General features: G+C 43.0%; 2 protein-coding genes and 1 pseudogene across 2 annotated transcripts; 2 read left to right on the top strand and 1 right to left on the bottom strand.

The window, feature by feature from the left end:
• Window positions 1-8,786: 8,786 nt before the first annotated feature.
• On the bottom strand, window positions 8,787-9,579 carry LOC123407969. The gene has a single exon (XM_045101215.1). The coding sequence runs from the start codon at window positions 9,279-9,281 to the stop codon at window positions 8,916-8,918; it is 366 nt and encodes a 121-aa protein (XP_044957150.1). The 5' UTR covers window positions 9,282-9,579; the 3' UTR covers window positions 8,787-8,915.
• On the top strand, window positions 9,459-10,513 carry LOC123397501 (annotated as a pseudogene).
• A 1,228-nt stretch (window positions 10,514-11,741) lies between these two features.
• LOC123397493 (protein PARTING DANCERS-like) lies at window positions 11,742-15,261 on the top strand (the record flags this gene model as incomplete). Its single annotated transcript, XM_045092024.1, has 10 exons — window positions 11,742-11,767; window positions 11,942-12,063; window positions 12,146-12,245; window positions 12,353-12,448; window positions 12,527-12,621; window positions 12,703-12,743; window positions 12,819-12,902; window positions 13,481-13,537; window positions 13,637-13,711; window positions 15,061-15,261. Coding segments are annotated over 10 exons (897 nt in total), but the record flags the coding sequence as incomplete, so codon positions are not given.
• Window positions 15,262-26,201: the final 10,940 nt, after the last annotated feature.

The following is a 26,201-nucleotide window of genomic DNA, read 5'->3' as shown; positions in this document are numbered from 1 at the left end:
ATAAAGACAACTGTCGGTGCAAGCACTCGACAGAAGTCTCGGGGACTACACCCACTGGGTTCACTCGGAGTGAACCCATTGCAAAAACAATACCACCCAGTGGGTTACAGGAGAAAAGTAAATACTTACTAGACTACTTACTCGGATGTCGTCGCGCAGCTCCAAGCTCCGCTGGTACAACGCCGCAACGGAGTCGTAAGCCCTCTTGGCTTCTCCAGCCATGAGCTCCGCCTGCACCATGGCCCCCTTGGCCGCTCCCACCTGCTCCTCTGGAAGACGCCGGATGCTGAATTCAACATTCGACGAACCGGGAATCGTGGGAGGCCCCTAGGGCATCCCAAGATCCACCCCAGTCGGGTCCACCCCCGCCGGCACCGGTTCAGTCGGTGGAGGCGCTTCTGTTTGCGGAGCGTCGGCGACAAGGGTGGCAGCAGGAGGAGCAGCCTCAGGGACTGGCTCCAGGACAGGCTCCACGGCGGGGTCGGCTCTCCCCTGCTCGTCCTCGTCCAGGTGAATCGCCCCTGACAAGCCGAATGGCACGACGACTCAGAAAAAGAAAAGGATGGCGCAGTCTACAGGAATAAAATACCCGACTCTCCCACAACATACCTGGCTGGGACGAAACGACGTTGTCTGTGTCCATGGGGTCGTCCCCTTGGCGGGCCGGTGAGGTCGCAGAAGTGGCAACCCTGTCGAGTGAAGTCCATCCGACTTGTAAAGCAGGAGTTCACTCGGTCAACAGAAAGAGCCGAAAGTTAGATTCACTTACGTGGAGGTGACGGGGATGGCCATCCTCATCCGCGGCAGAGCCTTCCGAGGTTTGGGCCCACTCGGCTTGGGCGCCCTGGAGGACTGGCCCGCAGGTTCAGCGGCTGCGTCCCTGGCCCTCTTGGTGCCTCGAACACTCGGTACCGCCGGGGCAGCAGGCAGAGCACTCGACGACGCAGGAGGAGCTGAAGGGACGGCAGGCTCATGCCGACGCTTACTCCGATGCTCTGGTCACGGAGGTGGGGAGTCTGGCTCTTCATCCTCTTCCTCTTCCTCGCTGTCTTCCTCCTCCGACTCCCCGCTATCGGAGACGTATTCGGCGCTCTCCACGCTCCCCTCCTGGCTACCTTCTTCCTCCTCCTCCTCCGGATTCCCGTTCGAGACGGGGGAGAACCAGTTGGTCCATGCCTGCATGAATTTCAGTCGGAAACATTAAGCATCACGCGGAGATATAAGTAAATGACTGGAATAAAGACGATTCGATGCACTCGGCTGATGCCACTCACCTGATTCGGTGGAGGGTTGTCCGCGCTGTAAGGCGCCACCGGCGAGCTCCTTTAGGGTTCTCACAAGGACCCGTGATTTGGAGCACCAACGAGGTCACCTTCTCCTCGAGTATGCCCACCACGATGGTCCGAGTGGAATCCTCGGGCCATGTGTAGTGCCACATAGCGTGGTCCCCAGCCTGCAGAGGCTGGATCCGCCGACCGATGAAGACTTCCAGCAGGTCTATACCGGTGACTCCTCTCCTGACAACGTCCACGAGTGCCTCAACCAAAGGCTGGATATCGTTCTTCTCGGCCTTGGAGAGCGCGAGTTGTTTGGGCGGAGCAGGACGGTCTAGACTAAACGGAGGCAGCCCAGTCGATGCATTCGGACAGGCTATGTCCTGGCAGTAGAACCACATCGACTGCCAGTTCCTGACCGACTCGCTCAACTGGAGAGCGGGATAGCTACTCCGACTCTTCTTCTGAAACCCTAAACCCCCGCAGAGCTGGAGGAGATGCGTCTTGTCATCCGACTGACTAAGACGTTTGATGGTTTGAGAGCGGGCGGAGAAGATATGTTTGAATAAACCCCAATGGGGGGCAACCGATAAAGCACTCGCACAAAACAATGAAGGCAGAAAGATGGGCGATGGCATTCAGAGGGAAGTGATGGAGTTGAGCACCAAAATGATTCATGATGCCTTTGAAGAAGGGATGCGGAGGCAGAGAGAAACCTCTGTGAACATGGCTAAGGAGCAAGACGCGCTCCCCCTCCCGTGGCGCCGGCTCGACCTCGTCGTCCGCCGGCAGCCTCCTGGACTTATGCACGAGCAGGCCGTGCTCTACCAGCTCCAACAGGCCCCCCTCCGTCACCGTGGAGGGGAGAAAGTCTCCCTGGATCCACCCCGCCGGCAACGGCCGCTGCCGCCGCTGAGCAGCCGCCGCCTTGTTCTTCTTCTTCCTCGCCTCCATCTTGCTGGTCTGACCTTTGGTCATGGAGGCGACGGCGAGCTCTCGAGAAGGAGGGGAAGAGAGGGGTGTATGAGCGCAGGAGGTGGCGAGGAAGACGGAGCAGGCAAGAGCAAAGGATTCGGCGAGCGTAACCGAGGAGTCTCGTCGCCCAGATTTAAATAGAACACCGACTCGATCGCTGGCGAGCGGGCCCGAAATCTTATCCGCCCAACCGGCCACGACGATATCAGTGGACGAGTTGAAGGCGCGGGAATCGAGGAGTCAGGCGCTACTCGAGCGCGCTGACGTCGTCCCCGCTGAGCGTGCGGAACCCGAAATTTGAGATCCCGGAAAATCCGCCGCTGTCAGTTGACCGGTCGCATCAAAAGATGTCGCGAAAGCACTCGGTTCCCGAGAGTCTGTTTCGCAAAATACCTCCACTCGGATCGTTGGTCAGGAGAGATAAAATGGATAGAGGCAAGCAACGCCCAAGCTGAACCTAGTCCAGTCGGATCTGAACCTCGAGCACTGCTTCGACGTTTCAACCCCAATCCATTCGGGGGCTAATGATGGGGTCATAGTCCTAGGGTAGGGTCATAGGCCTGCCCTACATGTCCTACCCAAGGACTACCCCACACGAGGGACAGGACCTTAAGTATGCCCCGACTGAATTAAGGTGCCCCCATCATCCAGTCGGTAACAGGCCCAGAATCATCCAGTCGGAGACTAACATTCGGAGAGCACCGGGCCTACCGACTGGATACACTCGGTACGTCGTAACCTCTCTGGAGGGTAACTGTTGTACGTTTCTGGGTGCATTTACTAGCATTGAGAGCATACGTTACCTGTAACGTATGCATTCAATCGCCGCTACTCCACCCCTGAATCAGAACCGTTGTGGAGGGCAGCGCACTCTATATAAGCCGCCCTCCCCCACTAGTAAAGGGGTTAGCAAATCTTTGTACTCCATATCACACTCGGTAACAAGCTCCGAGAGCACTGAGGCGTAGGGCTGTTACCTCCACCGCAGAGGGGCCTGAACTCATACAACCTCGCCGTTGCTAGGACTCTGCCCATCTCATTCGTACCCTACACATCTACTGTCAGGCTTATACCCACGACAATATTCAAATAATAAGAATTGCTAATATTCGGAATACCTCATTATGGAATTATATATGTATTTATACATGGAATTACTTTACATGATTATCGTGGAATTATTACTTGTTGGAACATACTTAAGTTATATACTTAAGGAAGCTGGTCGATTATCACTGGAATACAATATATTATTTATATTGGAAAGACTACCCGGGTACAGTGATGATCGGAAGGAGCTAGATCGTATAATTAGATTACAGCCCTAATGTTGATCTACATAATTAGAGGAATTTACACTCTATTATGGCGCGTTGCTCACAAGCGTGTGCTCCGGGGACATAAACGGGTAGAATCCGTTAACAGACAAATATGATCGTGGTTGGTAATTTGATCTGGACTCTATCCCAGAAAACTAGTTAAAAAGACTAGGAATCTTATCTGTATAAGAGGTGGACTCTTTGGAAAGACAGTATAAGAAGGTCCCTACCCCCTAGCCTCAGACATGCGATTGTGAGCGGCACCACGAATAAGCGCAGAGGAATAGGGGGTAGACCACAAACCCTAAATATCTAACATTGGTATCAGAGCTAAGGTTGGACTGACATCTCCTCGATCCTAATCTGTTGTGCAACTCTGCAGACGTGGTAATCGCTCGTAACCCGGATCGATTGCATACTCTGTCGCCGGTCGCGCGTTGATCTGCAGCCGCAAGATTGCCATGCATGCACATGCACCGCAGCCCTCAGCGCACGCTATTCAGATTGCATGCTTCCGCTGCTACGTTGATGGCTGCTGTCCTGACATTGAAGCAATCTATACGCCAATCGAGGAAGAGAAATCTACATACAGTTTTGCATGCTTCACGTGGTCTAGCTCCACGGAAATAAGGATTGGACCTCGAGTTTAAATTGGAAAGAAAAAGAAAGTTTTAGATCGATCCACGCTGCTGCCGATTTCGGAATCCAGTCCACGGCGGAACCCGGCGCCCCCAACAACGTACGAAGTCTTTATAATCACCGAATCCTCTTTCTGACGAGGTTGCCACTGCGATTTTGACTCAGACGACTCGGCAAGCGGAACGAGCAACTGCTCGGAAACTATAGGTCTCGTCCACGCCTGTTGCCGCTGCAGCCCACACTGTCTATGCGTTCAAGTGCCGGATCAGCCGCTTCTTCATGCGTGTTCTCATACGACACGTAATCTGTGGAAACACTGCGATCTCTGCACGGGAAAATAAGTGCGCCTCATTGTGGCTCCCAAAACGCTGATGCTGTTTGTGCGCCATCGTGGAGAATCGCCGACTAATTTTTTGGCTTCCGTGATCCTTTGCTTGAGGATTATCCTTTGGTCGATAGGCGACAGGCAAGAAAATCTAGCGGAACGGGTCGGACGAAGCATCCAAGGTCCAAGTCCCGAGGAAGTCAATGTCAGTCAAGACACGGACGTGAGATCAATTGTTGTTGCCACTAAAACTCCACGCTAGCCAACTTTGATCAGATCAGTATACTTCTGCATGCTAAATCCAACTCTCGTCATCCTTCTATATTTATCTTGCACGTGGATTGAGGAAAGGAAAAACATGTTCATGTGATCAATCACACAGATTGAGGAAGGAGTGCAGAAAATCTCTCGCCATCGTAGAACAAGTTTTATATACAATATTACTTGCATGCTCACGAGAATTTACGAATTGAGTCAACAAGCTTCTGCTACTTGGCTGTTTGGATCTTATGAAATTTTTCATGGTTGAAGTAAGGAAGGAATTTGTTCTTTATGTGCGCATATGCACATCAAAGTCTTCCTGTGTATTCTTCGTCGAGTTCTACAAATTGGAAGGTTGAAACTCTCTAAGGGAAGGATTTGACCAAATGTTATTGGTTACACCTCAAAGAGGAAGATATACTATTTTATTATCAATGTAATTGGTAAAGAGAAAGGTATGTCTATAATTTGTATGCATGGATCTTTTTTTTACCACTATTCTTTTTAGAATAGTTGTGTTGCACATTTTGATATATATATACTTCCATGCAAACAATTCCAAGGAAGTACTAAACTTGGAATTGGAAATAATGTCCTCATACTCCGTTGTGGAGGAAAATTATTATCGATTGATATGCTATTATACAAATTCGCATGAGAAGGAATTCAAAAAAAAGTGTATATTATTGAGCATCACTTGTGTATGGAGGAATATGAGATCAGTCACTCCGAGGACAAGGAAATTTGCTCTTCATTTGCAGGTATGTTTAATGATAATATTTGCATTATATATATTATTTGTGGATACTTTTTCAAATGGTTGGATTATGGTGTTGGTTTATATACATCATTTATTGTTGGAATAGTATAGCAACTTTATTGGCATGCAACAATTACAAAGAAAAAATGATGTACTTTCGATTGGAAATTTTGCCATGAAACTTCCTTGTGAAGGAAAACTATTGATATTATACAACACTATGTGCAACTTCCGTAAGAAGGGATTTTATTTATTTTTATCTTGGAATCTATTGATTATGACATACTATTTGGAAAAGGAAGAGCGGAAATATTTCTCAATGGTTAAATTAGTGCATTATGGATTTTCACACAATGGCCTATCTTTCATGATGTCCATTGGAAGTTGGCAAACAAATTTCTTTATTTGGAAAAGATAACTCTATATAGAGGAATACCGACAATGGGAACACATGCTTGGAATTTTATTATCTACGTCATCAACGCCTTGGTCACATATCTTGGAACTAGATGAATTGGCTTATTGATTCTGGAATTCTAAACTTTAGTGGGAGGACTTTGGTATTTTGTGAAGCATATATACTGAACATTTTTACTGGCACACCTTTCATTAAGGTGGAAGGAGATTACAAAAGGAAACTTCACATCATTTTTTTTACAGTTATGGTTTTTTTCCCCACTCCCACTAGAGGCTAGATTATTTATTTTATCTCATTCATTGATAATTGGACTTGATATGGTTATGTTTATACTATTTCAAATACAAGTCGGAATGTTTTATTGTGCTTGTCACATTACATACTGAAGTGGAAAATCAGTTGATTAAAAGATATCAAAGTTTTAACAACTGATTGGTGGGGGAAATTACACTTCAGGAATATGTCAATTGGACATGAAAAGAGCATGGAACTATTCACCATTGTAATAGATCGTACACTCCGCAATCAAATGGAGGAATTGGATACTTTTACTACCATTTGTTTTTTGGACGAAGCATCGCATATATACTGTTGGTTGTAAATATCGCACATTACTACAAAGCACACACCAGGAATTTTTCCATGGTTATTCTAGTCGATCAAGTGGTCTTTTCTTTTTTTTATGTGGAAAAGGAAAATTGGTGGAAAGTAGGAACACAATTATTTTTATGATCAAGGGTGGAATTGATGACAATCATACTGGAATATAATCTTGACCCCAAGGAAACTCCCAACACCGACATGCTTAGGATAAGTGGGAGGAATTAACTTGGAATGACATCTATGGATAATTGTTATGTGTTTTGGGGGAAAATGCACTCTATATTTTGAAGGAAGTCTCTTGAGAACGCTCAATTTTTTTTCAATGTCAACTATGGGTGGAAGAAATGCGGGAAGGAATAAACTCATTGAGGAATTATATAGTTTGGGAACTTATTATCATACCAAGAAACCGCAAGTCCATTGTTTGTAAAAAAAATATTCAATTTGTGAGGAAATTTGACTCACTGGAATATTATAATGTTACTCTTGTTATTCAGTTCTTCACACAAAGGGAAATATACTTTGTGGAAACTCTCTCTCCTGGAATTTTGGAAAAGAGGAACTAAAACATAATTTGCTAATTGAATACATTATTGTATGGTCTTATAACAAGCTTCACATCAATGGAATAAAAAGTCATATGATTTTCTAAAGAAAGCAAGGAGGTCATCTACAAATGTAAGTATAAAATATTTTGCTTTATTATTGTATATGTTAACATTGTTTTGTTGTTTGCAATGATAAAACCACATTGATGGAAGTGAAAGCTTGGTTATGTTTTAACTTTCATATGAAAGGAACATTTGAAGCTTCCTATGTTTTGGGAGTGGAACCACATAAGACATGTTTTTGAAATGTTTCTATGGAAAATTGCAAACTTGTTAAAGTATGTGAAACCAAACTCAGTGAGGAATTATGTTTGAATTCCCGAGGAAAAATGCATAATACATGGTGTTGAAATTTACTATATCTTCATTATACAATCGTACCTTAGCTTCCGAAATTTACGCTGCATTCAAGTAGTGGAAGGAAATACAAGAAGCTAAGGGAATGTCACACATCATATTAGATTGTGGAAAGTGCATCACAACATGCCACTTGTTAAACACATTGAGGAAGCTATTATTGTATCTACAAGATGAGAAATAAGTCCAGGTATGCATATTCATTTTTTTTGTAGGACTAATATGGTGCAGGTTCAGTGACTAAAGTCAGGAATTTCATTCAGACAAGGTTACTTATGGAACTTCATTTACTGATTGGATTTGGTATTTACGTGGTTTTAAAAAAATATTCATCATGGTTATCATATATTTCGACTCAATGTGGAATTATTCATAGTATTGATATATGTGACTGGAAATAATTGATGCCGAATTTTACTTGAGGAAACAAAATACTCAAGGTGCCTCTAAAGGTGGAATTGCACTCGAGGAAATAATACTCGAGACGCCGCACACAGGTATGCTGGAATAATCAGGCGGAAACTAAGGTCTCTAGTAATCTTAGGGGTCACAACAAGGAAACATATTGAGGGAATATATCACAATATATATTTATAGAGTTTTCAACATAGTTTAATATGATTGTTGGTCCCTTGACTAAGCTTCTTAGTCAGGAGGTATTTGGCAAGCATGTTAAGGCTATGGATTTACGAATATTTGAATGATCGTTTTGGACAAGTGGAAGATGTTGGAATTATGTGTCCTGCAACTATATTCAAATAATAAGAATTGCTAATATTCGAAATACCTCATTATGGAATTATATATGTATTTATACATGGAATTACTTTACATGATTATCGTGGAATTATTACTTGTTGGAACATACTTAAGTTATATACTTAAGGAAGCTGGTCGATTATCACTGGAATACAATATATTATTTATATTGGAAAGACTATCCGGGTACAGTGATGATCGGAAGGAGCTAGATCGTATAATTAGATTACAGCCCTAATGTTGATCTACATAATTAGAGGAATTTACACTCTATTATGGCGCGTTGCTCACAAGCGTGTGCTCTGGGGACATAAACGGGTAGAATCCGCTAACAGACAAATATGATCGTGGTTGGTAATTTGATCTGGACTTTATCCCAGAATACTAGTTAAAAAGACTAAGAATCTTATTTATACTGTATAAGAGGTGGACTCCTTGGAAAGACAGTATAAGAAGGTCCCTACCTCCTAACCTTAGACATGCGATTGTGAGCGGCACCACGGATAAGCGTAGAGGAATAGGGGTAGACCACAAACCCTAAATATCTAACAATGACATCAACAGATTGTCTGGTAGTGTCGGCGAGTTGGCTGGCGGCCTGTCCGGCGACCGGCGGCCTAGGTGGAGCGCGCGAGGCGGGAGGCGATGGCGGAGTGGTACATGGCGTCGTGGAAGCTCTCTGTCTCCACCATCCGCGCCCGCAGCTGCCGCGCCTTCTCCTCCGTCAGGCCGCCCACGAACGACCTCCCGGCCTTCTCCTCGGAACTCACCTCCATCGCCGGCGCCGGTGCCGCGGCCTCGATGTAGTCCGCCCGCCCGGACCACCCGAGCAGCGGCGCCCACCACCTGCCTCCCTCGGGGGCTCCCGCCGCGCGGACCCGCCCAGCGCCCACGGAGCCAGAGGCGGCGCGGGGCCGGAAAGTCGCTCCCACCGACGGGTGGGGGGCGAAGGAGACGGCGGATGCTGACGGTGCCATGGCCATTACCTCTGTCGCTTGCTTCGCTCGTAAGCTTCTGCTGCGGGGTTGCTTTGCTTTCGGGTTGGTGAGAGATGTTAGGGATTGTTGTAAACTGTGAATGCTTGAGCTTGCGAGATGATAGAGCTGGAGATGGCGGAAATTTAAAACGGGACAGGGAAAGAGGGTGAATAGTGGATAGGAATGGCGCGTGGACGCGCGAGGTGGGGGATGCGCTTTTTCCTTCACGCCTGACGTGTAGTCGCGTGGACTTATCACTCATGCACGCACCTTTATCGATAGTCGATAGAGTAGAAAATATGAGAAACACACAAAGTTTCTACCGGTGGTCAAATGAAAAAAATCAAACACATCTCTACTATTAAAAGGGATCTGACGTCGTCGTAATGGTTCGACCAACAGATCCCCTCGCTAGCACCCCACCTTTCCTTCGTTAGACCTCCTCTTCCCACGCCCACGTAAAGAAAAACGCTAAGAAAGAAAAAAAAAGTTCGTCGACCTCCTCCTCCCACGTCACACGTCCCTCTCCCAGTCTCCCCCACCTCTCGCCCCAGATCGGTCCTGTCCACACCGAGCAGTTCCTCATCGCCAACACCGCTGCCGCCGGTCGAGATCCCGCGGTCCCCATCCACCCCCGACGCGCCGGCGCCGTCGGAGGACGTGCTGCTGCGAGTCCCCCAGCGCAGCCACCCGTTGCCCGCCGGCGACCTCTCCCTCCACCGCATCCGGGCCGGAGACACCTCCCTGGCCGCCATCGCGGCCCTCGGCGCCGTCCAGTGGCCGCTGGCCCGCGACGTCGCGGCCGTCAAGCTCGACCCCCGTCACTACTCCTTCTCCTTCGCCGTCCCCACCCTCCCCGACGACCCGGCCCCCGACCCGCTCCACTACGGCCTCACGCTCTCCGTCCCCGACCCGCGCCTCGACGCCCTGCTCGGCGCCTACACCAGGTTCTCCGCCCACTCCGTCGCCGGCAGCGAGGGGCTGGCCGACGGGGTGCGCGGCGAGTCGAGGCCGCCGCGTACTGGACCGCCGTCGCGCCCAACGTCGAGGAGTACGGCAGCGCCGTCGCCAGGGCCATCGCGTCTGGCGCCGAGAACGTCGCCAAGGGGATCCTCTGGTGCGGGGTCATAACCGTGGACAGGCTCCGCTGGGGGAACGAGGTGCTCCGGAAGAGGATCCATCCCGGCGATACTGAGGCCGAGGTCAGCCCGGAGATGCTCAGGCGGATCAAAAGGTAGTGCTTTCTTTCCTCAGCTATTCGTATCACATAAATGTGTTCCTATTTGCTCATGGAGACTTATTAATCAGTGGGATTGTGATGAGTAAATGCTTCAAGGTTTGGGCACATCACAGTTCATAGTTAGATTGTATTACTGGTTTAAATCGTGATGCGAAGTGCGATCATGTGTATCTTATTTCGATTCAAAGGTAGTACTGTCTTTCTTAGATTTTTCATACCAAGTGTGTTTTTGATTTGCAGTCATGAAGAATTATCAGTATAATTTGTGTTGTAGGAGGAAATTCTTCAGGCTTTGAGCATGTCATAGTTCATAGTTAGATTAGATTAGTAGTTTATAAATCGTGCTGCGATGTGCCATCATGGGTATCTCATTTCCATTCGATGTTTTTTCAATTGTGCTAAATATCTTTACGATTAGTACGGATAATCTCCCCAAATTATACACGCAATCGTTCTCACACTGGAACTTTTTTGACTTGCTCTGCTATTTGGCATCGCTGGTGCCATGTTAAACTTGGTTGGTTATTCCTGTTCTGTATGGTGATTCGTGAATTATAGCTATGGCTTGATGCAGTGATTGCATATCATATCATATAGGAAGAATCACAAGCACTCATGTCGAAAGACTCGATGATTGTAGACAGCTGCATTTTGATGAATTTTGCAACTGGACTTAGCAATCGAGGCGAGTTCTATATCTAATTACCTTACATTTATTGCATCAAGCAAAGAATAGTAGGAGAGAGCCCTACTGGAATATATCGCTTCCACTATTTTAGTTAACCCGGTTATCCTTATGCTACTTGTTCAGGCAGTTGTCGAGAATGTGAAGTTGAAGCATGGGAGACATCATCATCATACTTTATCTTCTTGTATTTCAGGTGGCACCTAGGTTTGGAGAGATGGACATGGTGATTGATAGGGATTTCAGTGGGAGTAAGACATACCACTCTCTTACCTGTGGGAGGACCCAAGGCTAGCTGTGTGTGGTTCCAATGTTAGGTTCAGAAAATTCAGGAATTGTTTTGCTGAATGTAAGGGCCAAAGCTGTAATACTAATGGCTATGGATGGATGGATGCTTTGGCAAAAGCAAGGCCACATGCCACTGCATACCAGAACTACCGAGCCACAATTTGTCTGACATTCATTTGTATCCCCCTTCATTTGTCCATTGCTTGTATCCCCATTCATTTGTCCATGGCTCCTCCTTCATATCACCTAACATAAACATCTTTCTGCCTGCAAATTTAGGTACTGCACTAGTGATACTATGTGTATATGATTAATTCTTCTTCTATCTGTGTATATTGCCTGGCAGAATATTATGCTTCGACTTGGAATGTTTGTTCATGCAGAACGATAACTAAATTGTTTTTTTGACATATCTATATGACCTTAATGGCTCCGCTGAGTGTCGTGTCGCAGGCCGTGGAATATGCATGATGAGCACCTCGTGGAGAGACAAGCAGGACCACCACCTTATCAACTTCATTGGTGCGTTCCTGGCCGCCAACTCGTATCGCCTAAACTTCCTGTCGATATCTCCTGTAAGCGCCTCTTCCTGCCGTGCAAATCATAAGTTGCAAATTGCTTCTGCGGTGTGTTCAGAAAAAAAAAGTGATCAAGCAGGTGTATTCCAGGACTTCATCTTCAACAATGGGGGGCTATCAGTTGCTTTCATCTTTGAGACGAACTGGGACTGCGGGAATGGAGCTGATGTTTTTAGCAGGTGCGACACTCTTCCCTGCCATGTCTTACAGCAGCATGCTTCTATGGTGTTTGTTCGCTGTAACAATCGTAACGGTGGCTCCACTATTGGAATGATTCCTGTTGTAGGGTGAATGCGCTGAAGAGGCAGTGCAAAAATCTCTACGTCTTTGTTGCCGTCCCCACGGTGGAGCAAATCAAATTGTTTAATCAGTCTTATTTCAAGTAAGCACCCAATATGTATTTTGGTAGCGCTCGGTTATGTTAGTTGGGTCATTGTTACTCATGTGTGCCATAACCAAGGTATGGCATGGAGCTTGGCTGCCCTACATTTGTGCCTGTTAACGATTCAGAGATGGGATTTGAGATGATGCTCAAGATTGCTCATGCCCGTGGAGGTAAACATCTAACTTCATTTCACTCATGATCAAGTCCTAAGCTGCAAGCATCTGACAAATCAACACTTGTTTTTCGTTCAGTATGCAAGCAACAGGATATTAGCTCAACAATGAGGAATGAGGTACTTTCACATGCTTCCATATCTGTTGATGCACTATCTGTAGCTCTCTAAGCGATTTCTTGCCTGTGTCTGTAGTGGGAGCAAGCAGTTCAGTCCATGCATGCCTATATACGAGTGCTCACCTCTATTCCTGGTATTGATGATCACGATGCCAATATGGTGTGTACTGAACTATCTTTTATCCTAATATGTAACTGGATGATCTCTTGGCTGCTGGTGTTGTTGGAGCCATTGACATGCACAATGCTTCGTCGCTCCCACACAAGAAGAGATTGAGCTCGGTCGTCTCTCCCAACAGCGAGAAGAGATTGAGCAAAACAAGCAATAGATCATGGAGGAGGACCAATGTCACAATGCCCTCAAGTGTTCGAGACAAGAGATTAATGACCCTTCTCATGACGAGGATCTTGAAGAAGATGCACAACATGACAGTGCCCCCTACTGAAAACGGCGAGCGCTACGGTCGGAGAAAGCGCATGGGACAAGCTTGCAAAGGGAGCGTTCGTTGGAGGAGAAGCTGGGGGAATATCTCAAGAAATTTCAGCCAGAAATACTGGCAGGGGAATTCTCTGCCATGTTAAAACGGGCCGATTATTTTTTGCACCTGATTCTCCAAAGTGCCCCTATTGTGATTGCTCATCAGGTCTGCCGTTAGTGCTTTTCCACACCTTTTCCAACTTCCCCTTAAATTTGATGATATATGGTAATAATAATAACAATTTATTTCTTCTCTTCAGGATGTCGAGTTACGGTACCGCTACATTTTTAATCACTTTCCGACACTTGCGGATGAGGTCAGTGCCTTTGCCATTGATTTTTCGCTCCATATAGTGCACTGCTCTTTAATACTGAAATTAATTTGTATTTTTGTTTGGTTCACAATTTGTTTTCAGGATGTTATTGGTAAAACAGACCATGAGATATTGTCAGGAGAGGTTATAGATGAGATGAATAAGGTCAAGAGAGAGGTTATGGCCAAGGGTATACCGATCAAGGGATAGTTTTTATTTAACACTCCATTGTTTGGACCAAAGGCCTTTGTGGTATACATCGAACCGGTTTTCAGTAAAATAGGGGAAACAATCGGTGTGAATTATGTTGCACTGGACATAACAGACCAGGCGATTTGTTATATTCATTTCTATCATATTCATGTTTCTTCAATTTCCATTCTTTCAAAATCTAGAGAATAATAAGATATTATTATGGTCTCAGTATTATTTCGAGACTAATTATGTGTTTTTTGTTTCCCTTGTTTCTTGTGCACAATTGTACACATTTTTCTTTAGTGAAAATATCATCGTCATCCTTGTTGGTTTCCGTTAATAAATAGCATCGTCATTCTTGCTGGTCTTCATGAATAAAATAGCATCACCATCCATGTTAGCCTCCATGAATAAAATAGCGTCCCAATCCTTGTTGGTCTCTATGATTTCTTCTTTGATAGTGCGCATGAAAAGTATTGTGCAGTGATCTCACAAACTGTTATTTGAGTTTGAGGGTATTTTCCGCCTGAGCTAAGATACCATTTTTATTTGAAAATAAATTTCTTCGAACTGAATCTCATTTCATGTCGTTCTACATTGAATTACATTTTATTCCACGCTTCTGAACTGCGTCTACTTCCTTGAACTTCAGGTCAAAACAAGAGAAAAAATGGCAGACATAAGGGTGAGGGAAGCTGTTCAAAAAGCCAAGGAAACATAGCATAGCAGATCACCTAATATTACAGGTTTGCATGGTGTACATTTTACTCTAGCATTGACTTATTGCATTTTGATTCAGAATTACACTGAGTACTTCCACTTGTCAACAATGCAGAGGACACACCGCAAGCAAAACAAATGTTAGCCACAAGGTCACATGAGATCGGATCTCCCCTTTCAGAAGTCCTTAGGATAGCCGAGCTTCTTGCAACTACCAAACTGGGTCAAGAACAGCATCAGTTGCTAGAGCTTATGTTATCCTCTGGAAATGCTGTGTTACAATCGATCGATGGCATCCTTGGTTTCTCCAAAGTGGAATCAGGTATTTCAAAGAATATGGTATTTAAGAGAAATCCTTGTTAGGAAATGGACTATTAGGCTATCTATGGAGGGTTGCGGGTAGGGATCCCGGGCATTTTTGTACTTTGGAAGGCGCTTAATGATGCGTTGTTCCTTTAATTAGTTACATTGTTGTGTTTCCTAGATAGCTCCGAGTGGCTGAGCGCATAACTAACTTGGCAATTGGTTGATAATTAGTACTGATTCAGTTCTTATAATGCAAAGCCACGACAACACTGGTTGATTCATACATATATACATATAGTATGTAGTACTCCTTCCGTCCCGAATTGAAGCGCATCTCCGGGCTCATCTACGAGGAGACCCGCGGCGTTCTCAAGATCTTCCTCGAGAACGTCATCCGCGACGCCGTCACCTACACCGAGCACGCCCACCGCAAGACCATCACCGCCATGGACGTCGTCCACGCGCTCAAGCGGCAGGGACGCACCCTCTACGGATTCGGCGGCTAGGCCGCGTCCTCATCTGTTTATGTTAGTCCGGTGCCGGTGTTAGCCATTGTTACGGGTTACCGGTGTCTTGTGCTCAAATGTTGAATCCACAACTCTGACTTTGAGCTGAATAGTAATAAACTTTTACCTTGTGATCATGGTGACCATTTCGCTGTTTGATTTGACAGACCTACCCAAATCCGCTGGAAGATAACACGGCCTACTCTGTTGTCAAGTAAGACTGAACTTGCTCCTGGCTGGTCTTCCTCTGTATGCTGTTGCTGACTGGAAAACCAAATATTCTGTTTGCAGGCAATACTTCGTTAATCCGGATGACACTGTCTGTCATAAGGTGAATTCTTGAGGAATTCGCCGTGTACTCTTGTTTCTTTTCTGTCAACAACATGTCAAGTACTTTGGTTTAGACAGTCTTCATTTTGATTCAGCGTCTTGCACGTCTCAATGCAGATTGTTGTTCACAAGGATGGCCCAAGAGGAAACCACTTCCGTCGTGCTGGACCTCGCTAAAGGGTATACCACGCCATTTTTATGCTGACAAAAGAAAAGGATTGTACTCTAACCTCTTTGTCTCCATCAGGTCTATTTTGAACCTAACGAGGTCCATGCATGTATTGTCACATGTGGAGGACTCTGCCCTGGGCTTAATACTGTAATTAGGGAAAGTGTATGTGGCTTATCTGACATGTACGGTGTCACCAAGATACTTGGGATTCAGGTAAGTCGCTTCTCATTACATTGCATCACAAATTTTAGTACCAAGAAGCTATTCCCCCTGGATTATATTTCTTCTTTCCGTTTCCTGGAATTACTGGTATACACTTACATTGTTTCTGTTACAACTGTCCAATCACATCAACCTGATATCTAGGAAGATGCATCACGCCAAAACCAAGCATGGATAATGGATATCTATGTCAGTTTGAGGATTCAATATTTTGACTAAGTGCCAGAAAAAATTCTACCAAATTTGTTACGTTGATTATGCTGTACATCAATAGCAGATTCTTTTCACTTACAGATTGCGTTACAGTAAGTTTTTGATGTGTGGGATTAGGAATCATAGGAAAAAAATAACAATGGCCTCACAAGAAACTGAGATCAATATTACATTGGTTCTGTCTTCTAATATTATGATTATTTCTGTGTAGGGTGGGTATAGAGGTTTCTACGCTCGCAACACCATCGAATTGACCCCCAAGAGTGTAAATGACATTCACAAAAGGGGCGGAACTATTCTTGGCTCATCACGAGGAGGACATGACACCATGAAGATTGTTGATAGCATTCAGTACCGTGGCATAAATCAGGTGAACTAAAGAAAAAACACCATTTATACTATTTTTCCGGGCTTGATGGAGTGATTAGGGACATAGATGATGGGTCCCGGCCATCTCCAGTTGTGATGGAACAGTGCCAAGAGGCCATGTCTTGTATGTACTACTTGCTGCAGCGTTACCCTTCTAAGTTTACAGGACTTGATAAGGCATCAGCTGTCTTCGAGAGTGCTGTTAGGACGATACTGACTGTTCTAAAGTCATCTGCCTTTTCGAGGGATTGTCTGGTGGCCTCTGGAGTCAGCTTCTGTGCTGCAATTCAGGTTTTCATGAGTCCCGTGGAGATTTCCTGATTTATTTCTCAAGGGCTCTTTGGTATCTTTCCTGACCATGAAGATATAAAGGATCTAGCTGTGCATGATGCACTTTCTGATTTTCATCTGAGTGAAGAAATCAGAGATCTCTCGGTTTTGAGTAGATTATGTTTGCTCAGAGGAATTTTGACGGCTATTCCAAGGAAAGCACTCAACATGCACCAGCTTCATTCAAATGGATCTTTATGGACTGTATGGTATGATGGGATTTTACCTGAACTTTGCATGCACTGTGAGAACCCCATTGGCAGGCACTTCAATTTCCATGCTCTGACAGTTACTCAAATATGTCTGCAGCAGATTAAGACATTTGTTTTGGCTGATTTCACTGACTTCTCTGGTGACTATAAGCCTTTCTCTAGGGATGTTGTCAACCGTGTATTAAAAATCATATGGAGCAACCTGGAAGATCCTTTGAGTCAGACTGTAAAACAAGTGCACCTCATCTTTGATCTCCTATTGGATATTGAATTGTCTCTTCCATCAGAAGACCAAAGCGTCAAATTGGTTCTGTGCGACATTGCAAATGATTTACTTCGCCTAGGTCTACGATGCAAAGGGAGATATATCCCTTTATCTTCTTTGACAAGGCGACTGGGTGCCAAATCTCTTCTAGGCTTGAAACCAAACCTCCTTCTAGAAACAGCCTATGCTTACATAGATGATGATGTTTGCTGTGCTGCAACATCGTTTTTAAAATGCTTCCTTGAGAATTTAAGGGATGAATGCTGGAAGGAGGATGGTGTTGAGCAAGGATATGATGCCTTTAGAGGGTTGTGCTGTGCTGCAACATCGTTTTTAAAATGATTCTTTGTCTTTTAGGATCACTTTGTTCTTCCCATGCATTATACTCCCTCCGTCCCAAAATAAGTGTCACAACTTTTGTACTAAGTTAGTGCAAACTTAGTACTTCCTCCTTCCCAAAATAACTGTCTCAAGCTTAGTACAAATTTGTACTAGAGCTAGTATAAAGTTGAGACACTTATTTTGGGACGGAGGGAGTATTAAAGCAGCGACACTTATTTTGGGACGGAGGGAGTACAAGTTATTTCAAACCTAAACATTGTAAGCTTGTGCGTTGGTTTCACTCTCTTGATTTTCCTCCAGGTGTATGTTATTGGTGGTGACGGTAGTCAAAGGGGTGCATGAGTGATTTTTGAAGTAAGCTCCACTATAAACCAGAAGAAAGCTCTCTTTAAGCTGGTTGAATTAGAGCTCTTACTCTCAACATTTTGTCGCTTATAATATCCTTTATATCTTATAATGTGAATCAAATGACATATTGATATTAAGATCAACTGTATATTCTTACATTTTTTTGCTGATATTAAATCAACCGTACCTTTTTTTTGTGCTGAAACAAGTTTGTAAGTGTACGTTTACATGAATCTTAATGCAGGAGGTTAGAAAGCGTGGTCTCAAAGTTGCTGTTGCCGGCATTCCTAAGACTATTGATAATGACATCTCGGTAATACTGTGCTCCTGCAGGATGCCGCTCAGGGACGACGACACGCTCAAAGGAGACGGTGGTGTTCACGCTCTGCCTGTATCGCTCCTTCGAGGCCGCCGAGGGGTGGTAGTCCAGAACGGTGTAGGTGGCAGAGCCGCGGAGGGACAGGGTGTGCCTGGTGGCGGCGACAGGTCACCAAGACGATCAAGCTTGGAGGCCCCCGTGGCATGGTCGGATGGGTCGACCTCTGGCGCGGCATCCGTGTCTGCAACGTGTTCGACAAAAATCCCGCGCTCCATGACGTGCCTGCCGCTGGCGGCCAGGGGCAACTGCGCATCTTACGCCTACCACAAGCGTTGCTCCTCCCCGGTCCGAGACATCACCATCAGCCCGAGCAAAGACTACATAAGTACATCGAGATGTAAACTGACCTGCAGAGAAGGCCGGAGGCGGTGACCGCCGAGGAGGAATGCTTCCACCAGAAGCCACGCCCTCAACCCAGCTTCGATGGCTGGAGGTCCACCACATGGAGCATGCCGATCCCGATTCTGTCATGGGAGGACTGCAGCCCCGGCTGCACCATCGATGCCGATGAAACCATCGTCCAGCCAATGCACCACAAGCTGCTGCCTGGGACGTCAGGAAGTATCAGTGACAACGAGCCCACTCACGTGACGTCGCTGCCAGTCCTCGCCACGGGTTTCCTTGCAATGAGCATGGATGATGATGTAGTGTGCGTGCTCCGTGCAAGTCTTGCTCCACTGGCGAGATGGAAGTGGTGATTTCTGTTGATTTGAGGAAGAATACGCTCCGAGGAGTGGGCAAGCTTGTTGCCGGCAAAGACTTCGCTGACATGCACAACCGCGGCACCTAGATCTCCAAGTATCTCGGTCCCAAATTCCCAATACGACCGCAGGTAACTTCGCTTTACTGCTGTTAGAGTAAAACGAGATTGAATGAAAGTAATGGACGATCAGTCCTGATTTCTATTGATTCTCAAGTTTATATACATCTGAAAGAGATGCGAAGAAGAGGTGCTTGTTCGGAGGCATCCCTCCAGAACAGGTGCCTGTTGGCAATGGAGAGAGAGAGGAGACACGACTATTCGGGTTGGACACATCCCTTGAATTAATATACTGATTAATTTCTAACACTCCCCCTTGTACAACACCGCTCCTTGAATGTTTCATCGTTGAAAGCTTCTTGAATATAGATCTTCCATCTTGAGAAATCTTCCAGATAATCTTGAGAGTCTCCCCCAAAAACCCTGTGGGAAAAATATGAGGAGAATAGAGTAGATATGTTGCTAAAACTCCTTTAAACCCAGTGGGGAAAAATAAGGAGAAAATGATGCAACATATGATGATTATTGTCTCTTGATAACTCATATGAGAAAAACCTTTGAAGAAGGAGAAAACTCATTGATAATTTTAGAGAACAATTAATATATCTTGAGTACTTCCTTTAAAAACCCTGGTAGGAAAAATAGAAAGTATGACATATGATCTTTGTGAAGATATTGCCTCACTAAAAACCATTATGAGAAACTTTGAGAGAAAACTCATAAGGGAAAAGAGTGCAATCGTACATGCCATTGAAAACTCCTTTAAAACCCAATGGGAAAAATACAAGGAGAAAATGATATGGCATATAAAGACACTTGTGTTTATATTGTCTCGTTAAAAACCTTTTATGAGAAACCAATAGGGAAAACTCATCAAGTGAAAAAGAGTACAATGTATGCAATCTGATGATTGTTAATAGGTTATAGTTTGGGACATTACTCCCCCTGAACTTTGCAAATATGTAGGATGTCTCATACCAATTCCATTGACATGAACATGAGATTGTGTATAATCTGTTGGATTATAACAGTAGTTTGTTTGCAAATTATTTTCTCACTTTTCTATAATCCGTGAGGCTAAGTAATTTCCGAGCAATGTGATTTATGATATTGCTCTTCATATAACCTATAGGTATTGAGTAACACAAGTGGAAGTATCTTGATAAATCAAGTTATGTGATTCTGATGAATCTCAACCACATGATTTTGAGTGTGGTTAACCATTCTACTAAGTTATGCATATTTTGCAATGCCTTTAGATAAAGCAATTATGTTAGAATGATAACTGGAAATAACCACTAAAATCCATTTATATGACTTCCATGTGAAGGCTATTCCAGCAAATTCAGTCATTGATATGGCATCGTTGGGATCAAATACAGAGCCAATATCATTACATCATATCATGGTCATATCTTCTATTTCCTGATGGAAATATCCAAGATTTACTGTAATCTTCAGATATAAGATGATATTACTTATATCAACCATATACCTTTTGTTGGGGGTTGCACTCTGAATAAAGATAGCAAATATAGTGTCAGGCCTGACGTAGTTTGCAAGTATATGAGTGCTTTGACATTAGTGATATATAGAACTTTAGGTCCTAGTATCACTTCATTATCACCCCTAGGTATGAATGGATTTGTACCTTATCAAAGGTAGTATGACCATACATGTCTTTTGTTGATATGATATATCCAAATTGAACTTCTCGTATATGTTTGGATATATGTAGACTAATATGTATTCTTGAGAGAATGCTCAAGTTGTAAACTTAAGCTAAATTTGGTTGAATCCAAATTATCCGTCTTAAGATGATTTTATGTATGTTTAGGTCTTGTAGAGACATTGATGATGAAATCATCATATACACTGAGGTGATGTAAGGAAATAAAATTTTGGTATTCCCTTATTAACACATAAACAATCATCATCCTTTGAGTAATCCTGTGAAGAAGGGACTCGTCTAGTCGGTAGTACCATATGATTCATGACTTTTTCTAGTCATAGAGTGACTTCTGAAATTTTACACAATACATGTTGCGATTTGTTTTTGGATTCGGAAATGAAGCCCTTCAGGGACTTTAATATAGATTTCCAAAATGAGTGACTCATATGAGTATGTAGTCACTGCATCCATTAACTGCATGTATAATATTATTTGTACTGCCAATGATATTTATTATCGAAACTTAATTCCACTCATACCAAGAGGGTATGTTACATCATAATTTGATGTCGGGTCTCTGCGTGAACCCTTTTGCTACAAGCCTTGCTTTCTCACCACCTCATTGAATTTGTCTATGAATGAGAAGTTTTTAGTATTCCATATGGAAGATACTTATGAGGAGTAGGTATTACTGTGGTAAATACCACTCGTTTGTAGAGCGAGGTTATTCTTCATTACTTGCTTCCTTTTATGTGAACCAATATGAGTACAGGAGGCACTCTACCATGGATTTTGGTTCAGGGCCCAAAAGGTTTTAGCAATTTTCAGAAGAAATATATGTCGACAAATGTAGACTTATGTTATATGATTCTGGAGGAATCAATGAAATTTGTGGAAATGTATTTATTCCTTTTAACTCCTTGTGATTTCCTACAACAATGGAGTCAAGGTGTTTCGATGTCCCGTCACGAAAACATTTGTGCACATTTATGTCGGGCTTTGGATGATGAGCATCCAGTGAGGTGTCTTTCAACTTGATGTTGAATTACATTTACTGGTTGAGGATTTGATTTCCTCTATTTCCGCGGAAGCATATGCGAGATTATATCTCGTGTGGTCAGATTTCTCCCCCTCTTGCTCTCATTTCGGGAGAAGAGTGGTTTATCAGGTACCTCCACTCTTTCTGACACTTTACTGCAGGAATATAAAATTGAGTGACACCTTTGTCATCAGTAAATGTATGTGGCAGATTTGCAATGTGTTGCAAATATGTGATTCTAAACTTCTTGTTCAGATTCTTTGAGTACGTGGATATAAGGACTGAATGTGAATAACATTCCTAATTTATTTCTTGGCATTCTTTGTGGTACTTATCTCCCCCTAATGCCAGAAATGTCCTTATTGCTGATGCAATCAGCATACGGGCTATGAATAATTTTGATTGACGGATAAATTGTCATTCCTCACTTAGATCCCTAATTTTCCGTGAGAGCCCATTGATGTATGCTGGAGTGGTGATATCGGTATGTAACCGAATTATCGCAGATAGGAAATACTTTGTTGATTTCTACGTAATTACTAAAAGGGGAAAGTAGTATGCTATGTAGTTGGTATGATTTATATCATACTTACGGTGTGTAATGCCGTATTTCTCTAGCATGAGGCTAGTAAATCATCATTCTATAAGTTTGGTCATATTATTAATTTCACTATCTTTGATAAGATATTCAAATAAACCATTTTGGGTATGTACACAAAGTATTATATATAATCAGATATTTCTTGTGAAATGAGTTCAACAAAGTTGTCCATTCGAATGGATTTATCCCTTGTTTAGGATAACTTGCTCTTACTTTGATAATTTGAGCAATTGATTTAGTTATATCATTCATGGTTTGTGTGACAAGAGACACACTAGAATCATTTTATAAATGTTTCCATGAGTACCATAAAGTATCTATAAAATACCACACAATGGTTGAGAATGCACATATCTTCTGAATGTGTTCAAGGAAGAATGAGTTGGCTCATTTAGAATTGTAAGGTGAGAGTTCCTTAAATTAATTTTCCTTATGGCACATGTGGTGCACATAAAATCTGATGATTTGGAAAATTTTGCAATTTGTTAAGTTGTGACCAATAGAATTGTCAATAATTTTCTAAACAACCCCAAACCTGGATTGTAAGGCTTAAAACCAAATATTTTGTAAGATTTAGAAAATTATTGTGTACGCAACAAAACTGAGTATGAATTGATTCATACATTCAAAATTTATCAAACATGATGTCCAAGAAATAGGATGTTGGACATTATACTACATGTAGTAGTACAACTATAGGTAAACAATATTTTGGGAATAATCGGGATATTACATGAGGTCTCCCATATTACTGAGAAAAAAAATGAATTATGCAAACATATCATAGGTGCAAACGAATTGATCATTCTTTTATTGCACTATATTTTTGGTTCTCCTTCCGATGAAGATTCGAGAACATCATTTACCAGAATAGATTATGGTCGTATGTTTGCAAATTTTCAAATATCCCCATAAACTTATTTGCCTTTTAATAAATTCATGGTGTGGTTTGACCATATGTTTGAGGGTTTGGTAATCATATGTACGATATTTATGTAACCACACATTTGACAAACTTGAGAGTTGTCTTTGTGATCATTTGAAAATGATCAATTCCCAATTAAATGGTAATTCTGACATCGATTGTCTTTAGCCTCCACTTTACTTTGAATTCCTCATGGTTCTATTTTGTGAAATGTGACTTGCTAATCAATACTAGCAAATATTTGAAATAATGGTATAGCACCCGTTGGGTGAATATGATGAGTTCAAGAAATAACATGTTTCTTTACCATGAAAATGGTAATACCATCATAAGGAGATGTAAAGTGTATCAAGGGCTTTTTAACCTGATCTGCATATGAAAATGTCAGATCATGAGATCTCAACTTCAAGTTGATTTTATAATTACCAAAATTGTAAGTTGCAATAGACTTGAGGTCTTGAAAATTTATTGGGTGATCATTCCAAATGTGCTCGGGGCAGCATGTTTCTCTTAAGGAAAATATTCAAGGTAAATAAATATTCATCCATTATGTACTTAGTTTGAGAACTAAGTGAAGTTGGTGAGAGATGAAATACATATGATCATACTTAGCTATTCTCTACTTAGCTATTAAGAGAATAGCCATGACACATATTCCGAAGGTGGAGTTATAGTGGCAATAATACCTCGGGTGGATACAATGACTGATGTCGTAAATCATCTTACAATAAATAATCTCACCTAACATGTACTTACTGTATTTGGAAATGTGAGCCATGCGTTACTTGAAAATGCTAATGCATTTATTTAATTTACTTCTAGGAGTAAGTGGCATCTATAAATAAATGATTTGTTTGAGAACAATCATGGTCAAGGTGATCCTTGGTGAACCTGGGTGTATCCTTCAATATAACACATGTGATTAAATTATTGCTAATGTTTTGGACTTCATTTTTGAGGAAGTGTGTGACTTTAGAGTCACTGCCAAAACGTATAGACTTGCATGCTTAACATTGGTTAGTCACTATGAAATTATAACCACGATGTCATGTGGACCTTGCGAAAGTGTTAAGACACTTAATCATTGTTATAAATTATGTGGTCCATCATGATGGATGGACGACACTATAATTAGAAATATTGTCATAGGCTTCATTGCCATGTATTTTACCAATGTAATAGAAGGTAATCACAAGTAAATGCAAATATTTATGTAGTTCCCTATGACATATTCAAGCAAAAAGAGGCTTGAATAATTGATATTGGTAGATAATATCATTCAACATGCAATAATCATGCATGAATTTACTATGATAGTAAATCATTTTAGTGAACAACAACAATTGCTTCAGAGGAGCAAATTTTAGTACGGCTGATGCAATATAGCCATATGTGTAGACCTCAATTTATATAGGATAACACTTTAAAGATAATCACCAATATGGTGTAGATCTCGCAGTAATAGAAAACATAGTCTGACTATTGTCAGTGGATGTTTATAATTCTATTACCTTATGTTATGCTAAATGTATGAAATCACTTTGAAGGCAATCATTTGTCAAAGTGACATGATGTAGACCTTGCAGTAATAGTGGATAGTCTGTAAAAAAATTTTCTTCAGTAGATGCCAATATTACCTTATGATATCTAGAGGTATTCACATATTAATATTTGGAAGGGCACTTTGAAGGTAATCATCTTGTAAAACACAAGATGTAGACCTCACAGTAATGATGAATAATCTGCAAATGGTGCAGTAGATGTCACCAATACCTTGTGATTCACAAATAAAATTTAGGCTAGTCATGTTAAGTATGACACTTTATAATTCTTATTTGAATTTTGTTGAGATTTACAACAAAATATATATATATATTATATTGTAAAATCATAGTTGTTGTCCTACAATCGCATGCAATGTTAGGGGTAAAGACACGGAATAATGGCTTAAATTCTATTGGAATTGTGTCTGCAATGTAAGCAAAATATTCATTTTGCTATAATACTACTATTGTAGTACATGTTTGCACAAAAGTATATGTGCTTGCATTATACTTAGCCTTGAAGGCTTCAAATGGAATTTTACATGTGGTAAAATTATGTGCACTTTAATAAAACGTGGGGCCTGGCATATATATATTTGATTTAAAACCGAAGGCTTGAAATATGAATAATATGGCTGATCGTAAACTGTGAAGTTCAAATAGGCTGAAAGTTCCATTAACTTTTTCGTCGATAAGAGAAAATCGAAGGACTAAAATGAACAATGGCAAGGAGATAAGATTCCTCGTCATATGCAGCCACGAATCAATCGATTCACCTGTTGTTGTTCTGTTCTTCCCCGAACTCACCTTTTTCCTTCACTGTGATGTCTTCTATTGATTTTGCTCTCTTGCTACAGCCTGTTCAAGGCGTTCGAGCTTTTAATCGATGGACTCCAGTGGTAGCGCATCCCGCTGTTGTTGGAGCGGCTCGAGCTGCCGCGCTAAGAGGAGCCAGCCGAGGGTCGTGCACCACGAGCCGGCCGGAGGGAGCGTCGCAGCGCCACTGCGTGCTGCTGCCTCCGGTCCTGGAGCGGGGCTGCAACGATGTGTGTACCGGATGGTGTCGCTGCGGAGGGTCGGCCGTGGGCCATATCCTCGCCGCCGCCGATCTGCATGGATGCCGCCGTTGCTCTGCGGTATGGCGCTGGCCTTGGTCTTCCACTCCGCGACTTGTTGTGCCGCCGTACGCGACAAGTTGGTGGGCTGTGTCGCGAATC

This window comes from Hordeum vulgare, chromosome 1H (assembly GCF_904849725.1).
Source record: "Hordeum vulgare subsp. vulgare chromosome 1H, MorexV3_pseudomolecules_assembly, whole genome shotgun sequence".
Taxonomy (NCBI): Eukaryota; Viridiplantae; Streptophyta; class Magnoliopsida; order Poales; family Poaceae; genus Hordeum; species Hordeum vulgare.
The sequence above is the reverse complement of the archived record's forward strand: the minus strand, read 5'-3'. Positions and strand labels throughout refer to the sequence as shown.